We start from the raw sequence: 18,217 nt of genomic DNA, 5'->3' as shown, positions 1-18,217 counted from the left end.
TTAAGAAAACTGCAAAAGGATTGCGAGGTGATAAAGAACATCAAAACACGAAAGCTAGAATATTTAGGCCACATTACCAGAGGTGTGAAATATGAGATATTAAGGCTCATAATGCAAGGTAAAATATAGGGTAAAAGATCTATAGGTAGAAGAAGAATTTCCTGGCTGAGAAACTTGAGTGGTATAGTTGCAGCTCAGTAGATCTTTTCAGAGCAGCCGCCAATAAGGTACGGATAGCTGTGATGATAGCCAACCTCGGATAGGAGAAGGAACTGCAAGAAGAAGAAGAAACGAAGGCAAAGAAAGACAGGTTTAGATTAAACATGACAGTAAGATTTGGTTTCGGTTCAGAGAGCACACCACAAGTCGTTCTGTGGAGTCCAAAAGGATGAAATGTTCATAAGGAAATGGTGGTGATTTCTGTATCGAAACTAAAACTGTCGTTCTTTACCTTTGTTTACTTACAAAATGAGTACTAGAAATCAAATTCGTTGGAGATTCGCATCGATAAATTGCGATGTGTTGTCGAATGCAAATCATAGATTCCCCATGTCTATTCATTTATCGTCTATGTGCTTGGCATAAAAAGCCTAAAAAGCTTAGGCTAACTTTAGGCTAGACCAGCATGTAAAATAACCGTTGGAGAAACGTCATGAGAAGAATTTAAGGGCTTGTTTATATGTGGGCGGTTTGCCAACGTCGACTGCGCGGTTTACCTGTTTTACTTGATCTCACCCTAATGCCGCCTTTGAAGTTTTACCCTAATACCAAGAAAAATATGGGGAAAACAGGTAAATCGCGGCGTCGACGTTGGCGAACCGCCCTATATGAACAAGGCCTAAGAGATGATGTTTGCTTTAACTTAAGTTTCGTATCTGGTTAAAAAGTATAGCAATAAAATATAACTAATTTGACAAACTAGTGTAAGTGTTGGTAAATTTTTACGATTACATGAGTACATCATAATAATTGCCACCTGTACTAGACACATTAATCATAGTTACATCATATAACTTCTTACAATGTCGACGTGACATCGTGATCATTTAGGACTTGCTGTTGGTGAACAATTACAACTATTATGTTTTCATAAACAACATTAATAATAAGTTTAAACAGTATTATTCAACTTAAGCCACTTGCGCGGAACAAATATAATTATTTTATTGTTAAACGCAGCGTGAATTATTTAATTGAAGAAAAAAAGAAAAAATTATGTCCGCATTATGGTGTTTAAACCTAGCTAAATACCGTGGAAATAACCATGCAATAACTTTCCAATGCACTTGGGGGTAAAGATCTCAGTTTGTTATTATCAGGTTTTTTCTCGTTTTTAAGACCTAATATTCGTAATATCATAATAATATAACCCGGTCGCATAGAGCTAAAAATTGGTACGATTATTTGGGATACCATTATAAATTAATGAAGTTTAAAAATTCCCCATGAATCCCACAATAGGGAACTTGTATATTTATGTTTTACTACATAATAGGTAATGTTCAGTTTTATTTTGAAAATAAGATTTCCAAAATTTCACGCCTTAAAACCTCATAATAACTTAAGTACAAATCAAAAATCTTCTGTGTATTTAAATCACTTCAAACTATCGAAAAAGCGCGCGAACACTCGTGACGATATTTTGTAATGACATTTTTCATGTCTCATATAAAATTATATACCATTTTGTTGTTTACATAGGAGTTTAATACAGATTTTGAAGAGATAGTATTGAGTAGTGTGTATGTTTACTACGGAAAATAAAAGTAAATACATACTATTCTTGTTCTCATGATCATTTTTCAGTGCGTCATTAATTATGACGTCATATACTGTATTGGTTGTGTCGAGACTTATTTCATGTAATTATTGACGAATCTGACAGATGCCAGAATCGTACTTAGCCATAGGTGAAAAGCTTGTGGAATTAAACTAATTAGTAATTTAGTAGATTTGATTTTTACACAATATGTTAACATGTAGGTATTTTTTATAAAGAGGAATAAAATTAAAAAGTAAACAATATTGTTAATTAAATTTATAAATATGGAAACATTAAAAATGACACAAAACTATCCATAAACTGTGTTTTTATCTTTTTCTCTAGGTGCTGTCTCCGCTTCAAAAGTCGGCAATCATCAGAGAGATCTTTATTTCTGAAACCGCGGCTCTAAATAATTCATTGTTATTACATCCAAACCAGTTCCTAAGGTTCTTCAGCCATGAGTTACGTCTCCTTACTATGAATCTTTTTCTTGCATAATGACCTGGAGTATTAGATATACATCTCTCATCACATGTCCCATATATCTCAGTTTTGTTCTTATTTGTTAGTTCTTCTCGTTCCTTATGCGTAAGTCTCATTACCTCCACGTTGGCTATTCTATCTACTCATGAGATATTTAGCACTCTTCGGTACATCTTGATTGTCTCTAGCCTCTTCACGCCAATGACTAACTTTTAACGAACTAAATTCTAAACCAAAACACAAAATAATGCACAAAAACGTTGTGAAACACAAGGGAAGTCGAATTCGAAATTTCAAAATGACACGTACACAAAATACTGACCTGAATAATAACCGTCACTTGACTCTTTGACACTTCTAAAAAATGGCCAAGATGGACGAAGTTTTCGTCAAATGTTCGTAATACGTGTATTTGATTGGCTAGAAAAAACGCGCATTCTAAATATCAACGAATCAAACGTAGGTTAGGAACAGACATCTTATTTTTATGTATAACCATTATAATGCTATATTATTTTTGTGTTTAATCACGGAGCTACCGCTTTTTCCGTCTCATCTAACTTAATGCATTAGAGAGAAATCGAAAAACTGTGACGCACTGAAAAATGATCATGAGAACAAGAATATAAGTGTTGTTTATTACCATCGTGTTAACTTACAACCATTAATACCCCAATAAAATATTTATTAGATTACCAGTCGATATGAAACGACGTTTAAAGTTCATGCTGAAAGGACATTAACGTCATTTCAGTTCATTTTCAAAGTCTTCATGTATGTGAGATCATTTTTTTTAATGTAAGTATTTAATATCTGTGGTCTGCTTAATGTATTTTTTAAATAAATCAAGTGTATTTTGAACAAAATGAAAATATAACTTTTGGTATACTTTGGTATGGTCGAAACGAAGATCGGTGGGATATGCTCATTTTATCAATGAAATTCGATGGTTTTAAGATATTCCAGAAGCCGCTACAGATAAAATGTTTTAACAACCTATTAATCATTCAGAATTACTCGACGGATATGAGTACAGTTAAAATAATTAAGACGATAACCGGACAATTATGATTTAATGAGTGAAATTTAAAGTTTTTACTTTAAAGACTTTAATGAAAAAAAAGCAAGCCCATTAGCAGAACCCAATTAAAAATAATTTTGCACATCATATTTTAAACATTATTTGGTTGAAAAATCTCATTTTTATTGGCAAAAAAATATAATAATTTGTTTGGACTAAATTACAGTTGTGTTTATCTTAAAAAGGATATGTTACTATCAACATTCACACAGTGTTACCAAACTGAATTTTGTTATTTTGGGTGTACATTTTTTCCACGGATCTCCGAAGGTACAATACAAGTCTGCATTACAGATTGAATGATATTTACCTATACAATATTTTGCTAAACCTGTTTTTACTAGGTATATAATTAAAATGAACTAATCATAATAATAAAGATTTATGTTCGTAATGGGTACGCCCTTTAGAAAAACCCTCTTCGGTTATTTTAAAAAAATTGTCTTAACAAAAACACTCAAATATTATGAAACATTTAATTCACAGCAACTACAGTCGGAAAAATGAAAGAATACCTAGAAATGATCACATCAATCACTTATTTTGTATTTGCTATCTTTTTCTAGAACAAACGTTTGTTATTTATAGAAAAAGACAGCAAATACAAAATAAGTGATTGATGTGATCGTTCATGGATATTCTTTCATTTTTCCGACTGTATCTAATCTAAAGATTTTTAAAACTACAGAGATAAACTACAAAATGACTACAAGAAATAAACGAATATCAAACGTTTCTAATGAATTAATGGCGAACCTCAAATAGGTATTATAATGATATGACGTCATGACCAATGAGGGCGCGGTTCGAACTGGCTGCTATAATTTGAATTTTCTCTCAATTTTAATAGTCTTTAAGGGCCGAACTAAAGACAAAAACAACTTTTTCTTCTTTGATATATATTTTAAATTATGTTCGGTTATGATTTATAGCAGTTTTTATTGCAAAAAAGCTGTTCAATGTCAAAGGTTTCAAATATAGGTTTCTGGCGATAGAATACTTTTTCAGAAAGCAACAGATCAGCAGCTTACAAGATCAGCAAACTAAATTCATCAAACTTTTAGAGAAACATCCTGAATTAGATAGCGGATCATTATTTTTCAGTAAGAGAGTCGAGCCAACCTTGCCCACTGTCGTTAACGAACTTTTCTTCATCTCTTTACATGATGGAAATAAAATGACTCTTTGGAGAGCATGATATATAAATAGAGAGCGGAATATATGCAACACAACATTACCAAAAAATGCGCATATATATGCATTACTTTTACTACAAATATGCAGGTATTTTTTCTAAATTTGTCTAAATATGCAAATGCATATTAAAAATACTCAAAAATAAAACAATATATTAAGTCGTAAGATCTTCAGAAAAGTTGCCTCCAAAAATGTTACAACTTTCCTCAAACAATCGAAGCCCTCATTTTTTTCTAAAACATTTTTTAATTTATTTCTAATTGTAATCCCTGTATTTCCGGGAATTTTTTGACAATGAGCAGAAAAACGTTACTTAAGCTGAAGAACAAAAGCGGAATTGTCTACAATTTCATGGATTTTTGTATTTTGATGCTTCTCTCTATGTCCGTCTTTATAGAAGTAAAAGCGAATTGGTCGAATAAAAACACTCTTTCCAGAAAAATTTCTTTTGTGGGACATGATGCTTTTGTTTGTCAGTTCCTCATTTAAAAAATGAAATGTGAAAATGAATGTAACTTACGATTTTGGAACAGGCCTTGCAAAATACTTTGTCTCCACTTAGCTTTAACTCGGGAAAAGACTTTATCCAAGCACTTTTTTGAATGGTAGACATATTTAAATTTAATATATACCAATCACTTCAAAAACACTAAATACGATACAACGTTTACTTTAAACAAATGTTGGCCGGAAACTGACCAAATAAATATTAGACCCTTAAAAGCAGGTAGGTACCTACGACTTGCTACGCTAATAAAATAATATTTTTCTGGGAACACCCATAATTGTTAAATTCAGGTAGTAATGGGAAAGTCCAGATGAGCGATAGATAGATAAATAACGAGCTCGTTCATATCGAAGTTATAAAATTCCAACTAAGAGAGGAAAATTTTAAACTTTTATATAATTTATTTTTAAATATGCAAAATAAATCGTGTTTAGCTTAAATATGCAATGTTGTGTTTGTTGTCTGAAAATATGCAATATATGCATCTATATGCACTTTGCATTATATTCCGCTCTCTATATATAAACGACTCGCCAAGAAATTGGAAGAAAACTACATCGGGCCACTGCATCTTCTCCAGTATTCTTTCTGCTGCATATGTCAAGATACTTCGTACTATTGTTTCGTATACCATTGTTTTTGTTTTTCCCTACTATTTTGTCACATTAATATTTAAGATCTTGTTTGTCCCAATCAATTTTTTTTGTTTCTGCTGCAAAGAAACTTCTGGCCACTGCATTTGAAACTAGTTGAAGGGTCAGGGGTAAGAACGATGAATGTCTATCTGGAAGCATTTTCGATAAAATAAGAAACAAAGTTACATATAGTATTTGTCCCCCTTGCATCCAATCTTGTGAGGTCTTTATAAGACGATTCTTGTCGTTATTTCCCCTTGGCCATTCACAGATTGATAGTACCTACTCTTTCTAAGCTAACAAACTGCACAAAAATCAAAAAATGACCAAAAATTGACATTCATCGTTTTTCCCTCTGACCCTTCAGTTGTCTTTCTTCCCTCTCGATTTCAGATAGATTCAGTATTTTAAAATACCTATATTGCTTATTCTTATTAATTATACTTGTTTTCATCAAATAAAATACATGTTGTTCTGAAGCTATTTCCTTGTGGCATTTTTATGATTAATTATTTATATGGGAAATAAGCCACAATTAAAATAAAAAAAATAATTTTATTAACGTTTCGACGCCCAAATCGGGTGCCGTTGTCAAAATACAAAATATTACTAAAATAAACTAAAGTGTTGTTGCTAAGCAAAAAAATTCTTCTAATAATTTATTTAATCTCACTCATTTATATTGGCAATTCAGACATATATTATACATTTTAAAGTAGAAGACTTTAAAATGATATTGCCAATATTTATGAGTTGCGTTCCTGGGACGACTTACTGAAAGATAGTTCATTCGATTACATGAAATTAACCCCAACTCAAGAATATCCGTCATAAAAAATTTATAGCATGTGATATGTCTTTAAAAAGACAACCAAATGCAACGACAGTAAAATTCTCGCGTTAGAGACTTCATAGTAAATCACAAGGGAAACCAGGAAAAACCCTGTGATACTATCCCGACATCGTAAGTATTTGGTCTTACATTAATTTACTCTCAAAAAATAATACCAAATTCTGACTTGTAACATGTTTAAATTATAAATAATATTAATAATACTAGATATATAAGTAATACTAAAATATAAAATATGTACTAGCTCGATATTATTGACTTACTAATCTTGGTATTTTCTTTCTATTGACTTCCTCTTTCAGTATGGGTAACCACATCCTACTGCATTCTACCGAGGAATTTGCGACACAATTGGTTTCATTTAGCATAATTAGAGCCGCTTCTTTGATTTTTCTCTTTTTACTATCTGATTCTTTCAGGACTATACTTGAATCTCTCCACTGAACTCTATGTTCATTATCCCATGCGTGTTGACATATTTGAGATCTCTCAAATTCTCTATTTTTAATATAAGATTGATGTTCACTTATTCTAACGTCTAATGGTCTTGATGTCTCACCTAAATAAAATTGTTCGCATTCACAATGTGAGACATCAAGACCATTAGACGTTAGAATAAGTGAACATCAATCTTATATTAAAAATAGAGAATTTGAGAGATCTCAAATATGTCAACACGCATGGGATAATGAACATAGAGTTCAGTGGAGAGATTCAAGTATAGTCCTGAAAGAATCAGATAGTAAAAAGAGAAAAATCAAAGAAGCGGCTCTAATTATGCTAAATGAAACCAATTGTGTCGCAAATTCCTCGGTAGAATGCAGTAGGATGTGGTTACCCATACTGAAAGAGGAAGTCAATAGAAAGAAAATACCAAGATTAGTAAGTCAATAATATCGAGCTAGTACATATTTTATATTTTAGTATTACTTATATATCTAGTATTATTAATATTATTTATAATTTAAACATGTTACAAGTCAGAATTTGGTATTATTTTTTGAGAGTAAATTAATGTAAGACCAAATACTTACGATGTCGGGATAGTATCACAGGGTTTTTCCTGGTTTCCCTTGTGATTTACTATGAAGTCTCTAACGCGAGAATTTTACTGTCGTTGCATTTGGTTGTCTTTTTAAAGACATATCACATGCTATAAATTTTTTATGACGGATATTCTTGAGTTGGGGTTAATTTCATGTAATCGAATGAACTATCTTTCAGTAAGTCGTCCCAGGAACGCAACTCATAAATATTGGCAATATCATTTTAAAGTCTTCTACTTTAAAATGTATAATATATGTCTGAATTGCCAATATAAATGAGTGAGATTAAATAAATTATTAGAAGAATTTTTTTGCTTAGCAACAACACTTTAGTTTATTTTAGTAATATTTTGTATTTTGACAACGGCACCCGATTTGGGCGTCGAAACGTTAATAAAATTATTTTTTTCATTTTAATTGTGGCTTATTTCCCATATAAATAATTAATAATAAAATACATATTTAGTTTTTGTTTTTTCGGTAAATGAAAAATAACATTTTATTACATCCTTTTATTTTATTTTGATAGGTATCTGCCCTTGAAAATCAACGGAACACAATTCCCCATTCCAGACGTTCCCGAACTAAAAGGGAAGAGAATTTCTAGTGTGGTTGTCCTGGCTCCAGTGAACTTCGACTTTTCCGCTGAAAGGAAAACAAGGGAAGCTACGGGAGACTCCGTACCGTCTGATATGGATTTGATCGAAGGGACAGCACTCAAAGAATTATTATTGAATCCTTCAATGGATAATTTTAGAAGGTTTTTGGAGAACGAGAATAAGACTACTAGTGCCAAGCAATCGGTTATTTTGTTGATTGCAGAGTAAGTATTGTTATAATTTTACTTATTTATTAACTTTATTCTAATTGAAAACACTTTATATTCTTTATTTTTAATTTATACATTAAAACATATACTAACACATATAATTTATATCTAATTACTTTGTACAAGTTATTTTACATGTATCAATAACCACGCACTTAATATCGAAATTTACAACTAAGTCCGTTTCACACAAACTCTCTCTTATATACTAGTATGCGTCTGATCAGGAACCTTCGATTTGGTGGCGACGATATGTCTAGTACATTGTTCCAGTATTTTCGATTCTATTCGACGCGAAAGCCGAATAATACAGAACAAATAGACCTTAGCTACCTGAAAACCGGTAGCTCGACGGTGTGTTTACAAGAGAGCTCGATCTAAGTCATTTGAAAGCATTTTCGTAACATTGTCCCCTTCTTAAGAGATGGTTCTTGGAACCTGCTCGGGACTGGAATTGGATGCTAGTATCGGCAACTGGACTCCCTTTTACAACTCCTAGTTGCACATAAGTGGCAAGGGACCGTTTTCTCTTCGCACCAGTAACCATGCGAATTGCAACATACTAATGCCTGTGTATTGGGATTCACAGCATCCATTATTAAGCATCCAATTAAGAGCAAGACACACTCTTTTAAAATTTAAATGTCCTTGGTAAACAAACACACGTTGTGAGTTGTCAATCCTGCGGTGTCAGCTATTCAATATTACATATTCCTAATTCATGGCCAAAGTTGACTCAGCATAAATAATATCAACACTTTCTCTTTTATTTATATACACAGAAAACATCGGGAGGCATTCTAATTTCATTTCGTGATCAATCATCATTGATAATTGAGATACACCAGAGGGTGAACGTACATTAGCACACCAACTCTTTACAGTCGTACTCCGAGTTGATAATAAATGAATATAATGTAAGTAGTGTTTACTTCATCAACCCCTATCGTAGGGGGTAACTACCCCCAACCACTCTGAGATGATCCAGATGATGTAGAACTAATATACCTGGACTTCTAGGCCTTTAACCTGGCATTGGTCGCTAGGTCGAAGCTATCGCAACATCTAAATGGAAATGAGCAGGATATGTGGCAAGAGAAAGCGAAGAGACGTGGGCAAAGAGAATAACACAATGGCGACAAAGAGCACATAAACGAGGGACAGGAAGACTGCAAGAAAAATGGATCGACGACATAAATGAAAAAGCAGAAAGAAACTAGCACAAGATAGCTCCAGGCAGGCGAACATAGAAAACAGAAGGGGAGGCCTATGTCCAAGACTGGACCAGAAGAGGCTGCTAAAGAAGAAGAAGTTACATTCTGCAATGAATGACGAACATTTAATTGCATGTGTGAGGAAGTAGTCAGCTATTTATAATATCCATGCTGGGTGGACTGCCCATCGCCTTACTGCAGAAGCCGTAAGCAACCCGTCGTAGCATAATAAATCAAAACCCCGTGTCGAGCCCGGTTCTCCCACAGCCCGTGTCGTACACGGCCCGTCCTAACATAAATCAGCTTTAATAAAAAATGATATATTATATAATATAATATAGGTATTATAATGGAAATATTATAATGGAGACAGAACGAAAACTACGACGATGGAAAGAGTACATCGAGGAACTATTTCATGACCAGAGAGAAGCTAGTAGATCCGTAGATAGCCAAACCGGAGATGTGGGCCCAGATATAACCAAATCAGAGGTTAATCAGGCAATAGACTCTATGCGAACCAATAAATCTGCTGGTCCAGATGAATTACCTAGCAAGCTGATAAAGTTTCTCCTACAACGTGCTGACACAAAGATGTTTGGATCTTAACCGTCCACTTTACGTCTGTTTTATAGACTACAATAAAGCGTTTGATAAAGTAAAATATGATCGACTCATGGAAATTCTGAAAACTAAAAACCTATATGAAAGAGATTTAAGACTAATAACACACCTCTATTACAATCAGCTAGCAATAGTAAGAATTGAAAAAGAAACATCTGAAGAAATGGTATTAAGAGAGGAGTCAGGCAAGGCTCCATACTATCACCTCTATTATTTGACGCTTATTCTGAAGAGGTAATGCGAGAAACTCTTGAAGATAAAACAGTCGGCATAAAAGTAAATGGAATCTTAGTTAACAACATCAGATATGACGATGATACAGTAATAATAGCCGATAGTTTATAAGACCTGCAAAGACTCATGAGTAAAATAGTAAGGTGTAGTAGGGAGTACGGACTCTCTCTCTCAATATCAAAAAGACGAAGTTTATGAAAATTAATAAAAACAACCATAATAATAACGAAATCTTGATAGTAGAGGGCCAGCAGATGGAAAGAGTAAAAAATTACACTTACCTAGGAACACTTATAACAGAAAATAATGACTACACTGCAGAAATCAAAGTCAGAATCGAAAAAGCACGTTCTAATTTTATGAAAATGAAAAAGGTCCTATATATGTAGCAAACATTTAACATTAGCTCTTAAAGTACGCCTAACAAAATGTTACGTATACAGTGTACTGAGTGGAATCATGTACGTTAAATGTAGAGACAACGAGACGACTTAACGCCTTTGAAATGTGGACCTAGAGAAGAATTATGAGGGTTTCCTGGGTAGATAGAGTTACGAACAATGAAGTACTGAGAAGAATAGGTAAAGAGAAGGAAGTTGAACTTACAATTAAAGAAAGAAATCTACAGTATCTCGGACATGTGATGCGGGGCGAGAAGTATGGCATCCTGCGACTCGTAATGTAAGGAAAGATAGATGACAGAAGAAGCATCGGAAGAAGACGAATTTAATGGCTGAAGAACCTAAGAGAATAGTCCAGGGTAATAAGGTTTTTCCCATGACACTCGAGCAGCCAGGGTACTGAAGCGTTTTTTCGACAGGTAATACCTAAAAGAGCAAATTGTAACTATTTCCTGCGCAGGATCTGGCGGCCATTTTTATTTATAAACAATTAAGTGTCAAAAAATGGCATTTTCCCCTTTGTTTTTTTCAAATCAATGGAAAACACAGAAACTTATGGTTTTTTTAGTACAAATATCTTTGAGATTATGGAAATAGCTTTAAAATGACGTATTACAAAGTTTGATATACTCATTTATTGTTAATATAATTGCGAAAAAAGGTCGGAATTGCAAAAAAAAATAATTTTGCAATATCTATTGTAAAAATTAGTGTACAGCTTTGAAATTTTTGTCATATAAGGGTTCTTTGGTGCTTAATATGTGATAAAAATTTCAAAGCGATTCATTGAATTGTTTAAATTTTATTCAAATTGTTTATCCCAGAGAGCATTGTTTTTGCAATAACATAAGTCAGGAAAACATGACGTCAGAACCATTTCACAGATGTCAAATGAAAGAGCATGAGCTATGTTTTCAACTTGGTTTAAAAAAGCGAATAAAAAATGCATTTATTAGTAATAAATAATTATGCAAAAGTATCGTAAATCTTTCCTTATAAACTTTTTATTTTGTTATATAAGAAATTATATTTATTTATTATAATTTTTTATCAATTATGATATAAATAACATTACTTGGTAGTTGTGCACTTAAAACAGGGTAAAAAAGTTAATTTTTTGAAAAAAGTTATTCAAAAAGTTTATAAGGAAAGATTTACGATACTTTTGCATAATTATTTAATACTAATAAATGCATTTTTCATTCGATTTTTTTAAAACAAGTTCAAAATATAGCTCATGATCTTTCATTTGACACCTGTGGAATGGTTCTAACGTCATGTTTTTCTGACTTATGTTATTGCAAAAAAAATGCTCCCTGGGATAAACAATTTGAATAAAATTTAAACAATTGAATGAATCGCCATGAAATTTTTATCACATATTAAGCACCAAAGAACCCTCATTTGATAAAAATTTCAAACCTGTATTTACACTAATTTTTACAACAGTTATTGCGAAAATATTTTTTTTGGCAATTCCGACCTTTTTTCGCAATTATATTAACAATAAGTGAGTATATCAAACTTTGTAATATGTCTTTTAAAGCTTCTTCCATAATCTCAAAGATATTTGTACTAAAAAAATCATAAGTTTCGCTGTTCTCCATTGATTTGAAAAAAAAGGGAAAAATGCCATTTTTTGACAGTTAATTGTTTATAAATAAAAATGGCCGCCAGATCCTACGCAGGAAATAGTTACAATTTGTTCCTATAGGTGTTACTTGTCGAAAAAACGCTTCAGTACCCTGGCTGCTGAAGTGTCACGAACGGGGTATATTTTTGTCTTATTACCCTGGCCTAGAATGGTTTGGATGCAGCTCAAAACAACTATTTAGAGCTACTGCCTCAAAAATTAAAATAGCTATGATGATTGACAACCTCCCTAGCGGGTATGGCACCTGAAGAAGAAGAAGAAGAAGAAGAAGAAGAAGAAGAAGAAGAATAAAAAAAATTTTTTTTTTCATAAAATCGTTACGGTTTATGTTTCGTTATGCTTTTAAATCCGAGCTCTATTATTAACTGTTGCGATTGCCTGAAATATCCCTGTACACCAAAATGTGATAATAAACAATCCAGAGTTCCAATCACCTCGTTAGGTTAGTGGGCTAATCGATCGATTTATCAGTAGAAACGGCGAACCATCTGCTAAAATTGCTTTATCCGTGAATTGTACCTATAAATCAAATTTTCTATCGAGATTTATTTCTGCCACAACGACTTTAAAAAGTTTGTAACTTATCTATGACGAATATCGTATTGTTGTTAAACGTTGTTGTTGTTAAGCACATTTTTAGTGCAGTTTGATGAGCTCTTCTTTCGTTTTCACAATAGCGTGGCAAATTTCTTGAGAAGTTTAAAATGCAGATAAGTTATTAATAACTCAGCCTCACTTTCTACCTTGGTAATGGTTACAGTTTCTTTAAACAAGCAAAGTTAAGGTAAGATGCGTGAGTCTCCCATGGTCTTCATTATTGTGATATTTTAGATTTAAGAAATGTTTTCGATTGTTTAGAAACGAAGAATTCATAATAAATCAACCAAAAATATGAATGTTAGAATATTTTAACGGAAGTTACAAATATTAATATTATATAATATAACTGATCATTGGTGTCTGAACATTTCTCTCCAATTTCTTTTTTCTTGTTTTCTCTGGTAACTTATCTCTGTGGACTGAGGACTTATTTTAGTATCTACAAAATTTTGTTTAGAACCAGTAATATGTATTAACTTTCTTTCTTATCCTTCTTTGTTAGGCCCATATCTTGTGTTTATTGGATTATGTTTCTTAAATTTTGTGATTTTAGTGTCCAGCTATCTTGACTATTCTGGTGTCCTCCAATCTTGTTCTGTGTAGGCTTTAATTCGTTTTGTTTAATCACAAATTATACCCCAATTTGTAATCTCACTTTACTCTTAACTTTACTTTAACCTATACAGGGTGTTTGGTAGGTCGATGGAATTTTTTTAAGGCATAATAGGGGACGCCATTTGCAAAATTTTTTGCTAATATTGTATCGCTCAAACTGTTAAGGTTTCCGAAATAAAGTTAAATTTGTCAATATTCGACAACCGTCTATTTCACGTTTAAAAATTATCTAGGCGTACTACCTCCCTGTTTTACGAACTGAATAAAAATGTAAACCTACAACACTGACTCTTCGCATACAATTTCCATCAGCTATCGTCATTCTCCGAACGCATAACAAACAAAAAACAATCTACCTGCTATGCTAACAAAAATCTACCTGCTATGAAGTGGTTTATTTTGGTTTATAAACATGGTTATTGTATGCGTATGAAAGGTGCGTTTTACTGTTTTGACATCCGAATTGTGTTTGGAGTTGCATTAACAACAAAGGGTTTTTACAATCTGGTGCAGGAGCACGCCAAATAGAATTCTATTTTAGTGACGTCACGTTACCTAGTAACCGTCGATTCTCCCATTATGAAATTCTATTTTGTGACTTCAGCAAAATAGAATTCTATTTGGCGTGCTCCCGCACCTGAGCAAGTAATACGTAAGGCATTTTGTATGTCAGGGAAGTATCTCGCTTAGATAATTATTTTTAAAAATAAAATAGACGAGCAGCCTTATTTTCGAATATTGACTTTAACTTTATTTCGGAAACCTTAACAGTTTGAGCGATACATTATAAGCAAAAAATTTTGCAAATGGCGTCCCCTATTATCCCTTGAAAAATTTCCATCGACCTACCAAATACCCTGTATAATTGTAATAGATATCTATACTTTAATTTAACTATGAGGTTATTTACCTTCCGATAAAATAAGAAGAATAATTTGTAACGTGGTCGTTGCGTTTGTTGCTCCAGGTAACAAAATTTGTCGAAGACAAAAGTTCACTTTTTAAGACATTTTTATTTGGAATCAAAACATACAAAAGATAAGATAATTAGCCTTAATTACTCGTTAATTTCGTTAATAAAATATATTAACGCATCGAGCTTTCGGTTCGAATCGATGTGACGATATTTTGTACATGAATGGGTGATATTGACGATCGCGTGGATTAGGAATTACTTTTATTAATATGAAATGGACGTATAAGAAGAGGAAATCTCGCTCAGCTCGCCAGGGGAAAAGACATGTTGGGAAATACGATCACCGCTCGTATAAGGATAGGTAAAAGGAAAAACCGTCGGATTCGTTCAGCGCACCAAAACGATGGCGGAAAATGATCGGGATAACTCACCTCTTATACCTCGTTGTTGTTTATTATTCTTCGATCAACGCTCCAAGAATAATAATCAACTAGGCGTTTCCTTCCGACTTTTATATCGTCCGAGACAGAACAAAAACAGGTTTTACTTATTTCATTGGCGTACTCTAGCCGATAAAATTATATTATCGTCACATATTATTAATTATATGACAATAATTTCATATTTTACAGCGATCTCCAACGCCTTCCGACTCCTAACCGCCATTCTTCTATGTTTAACCACAGACCTAGAGGGATTCCCTCCCTCCAGATACTTCTCGGGTTTCCTCTTTTCCTCCTCCCTTGTGGTGTCCACGTCAAAATCTATTTAGGGATCCTGTCATCTGGCATTCTCTGTAGATGGCCGTACCATATTAGTTATTTTGTTTGTATGTCATCACTTATTCTATGCATGGGAGTCAGGCAAAAATTTCATAGTGCACATTATATAAAACTTAGAAGAGAACTAATGCCCGGTTGCACCAACAGATCTTAGGCTTAAGTCGAGAATATCATGGGAATTAATATAATATAATCATAATATATTACAATAAGAATACTATAATATAATAATAGATATAATTGATAATAAGGTAAGAATCTAAAATTATGGTGCAACGTAAGTGATACTCAAGGAGGCCCTATCTATAAGTAGAGCTTAGCTAAGCTGGAGTTTAAGATCTGTTGGTGCAACTAGGCATAAATATTCTAATAAACATTATTTTTAGCTCTCCTTCGAAGGACAAACAGCAAGAGATATTCATGTACGATGTAGCTACTCAAACAGTCAGCAAACTGAGCGGAGAATTGTCATCAGCTTTTGTAGAAGCAGCAGAAGCAAACTCCAATGAAAGTGGAGAGACGGCAGAAGCTTCCAACGCCGTAGAAAAAAGAGTGCCTTATTCTGGCAACGCAGACAGAAGAAAATCCATCGATGACAGAGATTCAGAAGATGGTGCAAGTGAAGTGTCACGATCTAAGGTAAATTAAAATTATTTTCATCTTCGTGTACCTCATCCTTTAAGGAGATTGGCGATTATCATGACTTATTTTACTCTGTGTGCAGCGGTTCTGAAAAGTTCTATTGTTGTTTTTCCTCTCCACTGCTTTAAATTATTTATCCAGGTAGTTTCGCCAGTCCTCTTTTTGTAGTAGCTCATTTGTCTTTCCTTCGTGGTATTGACTATTTCTTTGTTCCTTTTTCATCTTTCTTAATATTTGCGAGTGTGTTACGTGTTGTGTCCATGATATTTTTCACATTCTTGGATAACACCACATCGTAAAGCTGGCAAGTATTTTTCAGTTTCATCCGTAATTGTCCAGGTTGCGGCTCCATACAGAACGACAAATAATACGTAACATCTCAATACTCTAGTTCTAATTTCTATTCCCAGTTTTTCATTTTATAGAAAGCACTTCTGGTCATCTCAATGCGTCTTTCTATTTCAAGACTACATTCCCATTGTTCATTTAGATCACATACCAACACTCAACGGAAAAGGTACGTAATATTAATAAAATTATTAATTCAGACAACAAAAGCAATACTTAAAATTTGTCCAATTCTTGGTTTTATTGGAACAACAAAGCGATGTTCATCAATTCATTATTTTCGTTAGTTGATCCAATGTATTACGTTTATTGAATGGATGAACATCCATTTATTAATATTACGAACACTGTTCACTGAGCCAACGAACACTATTCATTAAAACAACAACGTTGTTAGTTGACCGACGAAGGCTATTCGTTGTGTCAATAACAGTGTTATTTCTCCTAACGTATTTCTTTTATTTCTACAATTATTTCCGTTCATTCTTACAATTAATTCCGTTCGTTCCCACAATAAATACGGTTATTCTTATAAGCAATTATATTCATCCCTACAATCAGTTTCGTTCATTCCTATTATAAACGTATTTTATATTGATAATTACTGAATGCATTAGCTCAATGTATGATATTAATTTATTAATAATAATTTTGCAAATCCCCCTTTTTTGTCCTAAACCTAATGGAATTTACACTGTGTGATTTCTCATATGATTTCACTTATACAGTGCGCTGGAAAAAGTGCTGCCCCCTATTAACTTATTTATTTTTAGCACATAAGCAAAGCGTTCGGACAGGTCGATTTTTAAAATAATCAAAGTCTATTATAACATCAATGTTCTAAACTTTACGCGATCCCTCTTCAGGTGACAGCTACAACTTTGGTTTTTTTAAATAGGAAAGTACATCTTGTGACAGCTCATTTAAAAGCGTTTGAAATAGTGATTCCAAAATTGTATAACACTTTAATCCTTTTAGAGAGCGCAGGTGCAAAATTTCGATCGAAATCTTTTTAAACGCATTTAGTTTTTTTTTTGGAATCCTGAGAAAACTAATAAGTATTTTTGAAAAATTTAAACGCAGAATAAAAGATTACATTATTACCGAGGGCTGAAAGTCCCTTAAAATAAACAAAAAGTTTCTTTTGAATGGTATATTTAAAATTAAAAATCATACTAAATTTTCTCTTTTCACCTCTGTGACTTATTAAAATATTCATTATAGAAGTTCTCAGGGACTTCAGACCCTCGATAATACTGTAATATTTTATTCTGCGTTTAAATTTTTCAAAAATACCAATTAAATTTCTCAGGATTCCAAAAAAAATGAAAACGATAATAGACACACGAAAACTTCCTTCCAGTACGGACTACACTTGGAAACGAAATGAAATTATTCGGCACTTCGGCAGAGGTAACAGCATTGTTTAACAAAGAACGACAAGGAAAAGCCGTTACATTTCAAATGGTCAAGCAAAACATTTATTGTTTCAACAACTTCGTTTATTGTTACCATGAACGCATTGATTGTGGTTATTTAACGCAGTAGTAGATTGATTAATGCATTCGTTGTCACAACAATCAGTTTACATCTATGGAATAACCAAATATTACTCTATATTAACAACATTTGTACATTGTTTTAATGAAATCTGTACGTTGTCACGATAAACCAAGGTAATTACTTATCATCTACGAAATCAAGAAAGTGCTTTGCTGCCATAATTACCATTATTTATTAAATATTAAATGTTAAAGCGAAATGTGGGAAGACGAAGAACATCCTGGCTT

At 32.9% G+C, this 18,217-nt stretch overlaps 1 protein-coding gene across 1 annotated transcript in view; it reads left to right on the top strand.

The window, feature by feature from the left end:
• The window catches only part of LOC126879423 (uncharacterized), a 123,722-nt gene that overhangs the window by 99,601 nt on the left and 5,904 nt on the right, over positions 1–18,217 (top strand). The window contains exons 6-7 of the mRNA XM_050642433.1: positions 8,098–8,391; positions 15,824–16,076. Of these exons, the coding sequence (XP_050498390.1) occupies positions 8,098–8,391; positions 15,824–16,076 (547 nt within the window). The remainder of the gene's footprint in view (positions 1–8,097; positions 8,392–15,823; positions 16,077–18,217) is intronic.

The sequence above is a fragment of the Diabrotica virgifera genome, chromosome 2 (assembly GCF_917563875.1).
Source record: "Diabrotica virgifera virgifera chromosome 2, PGI_DIABVI_V3a".
NCBI lineage: Eukaryota > Metazoa > Arthropoda > Insecta > Coleoptera > Chrysomelidae > Diabrotica > Diabrotica virgifera.
Note: the sequence above shows the minus strand (reverse complement) of the source record. Positions and strands in the feature narration are given on the sequence as shown.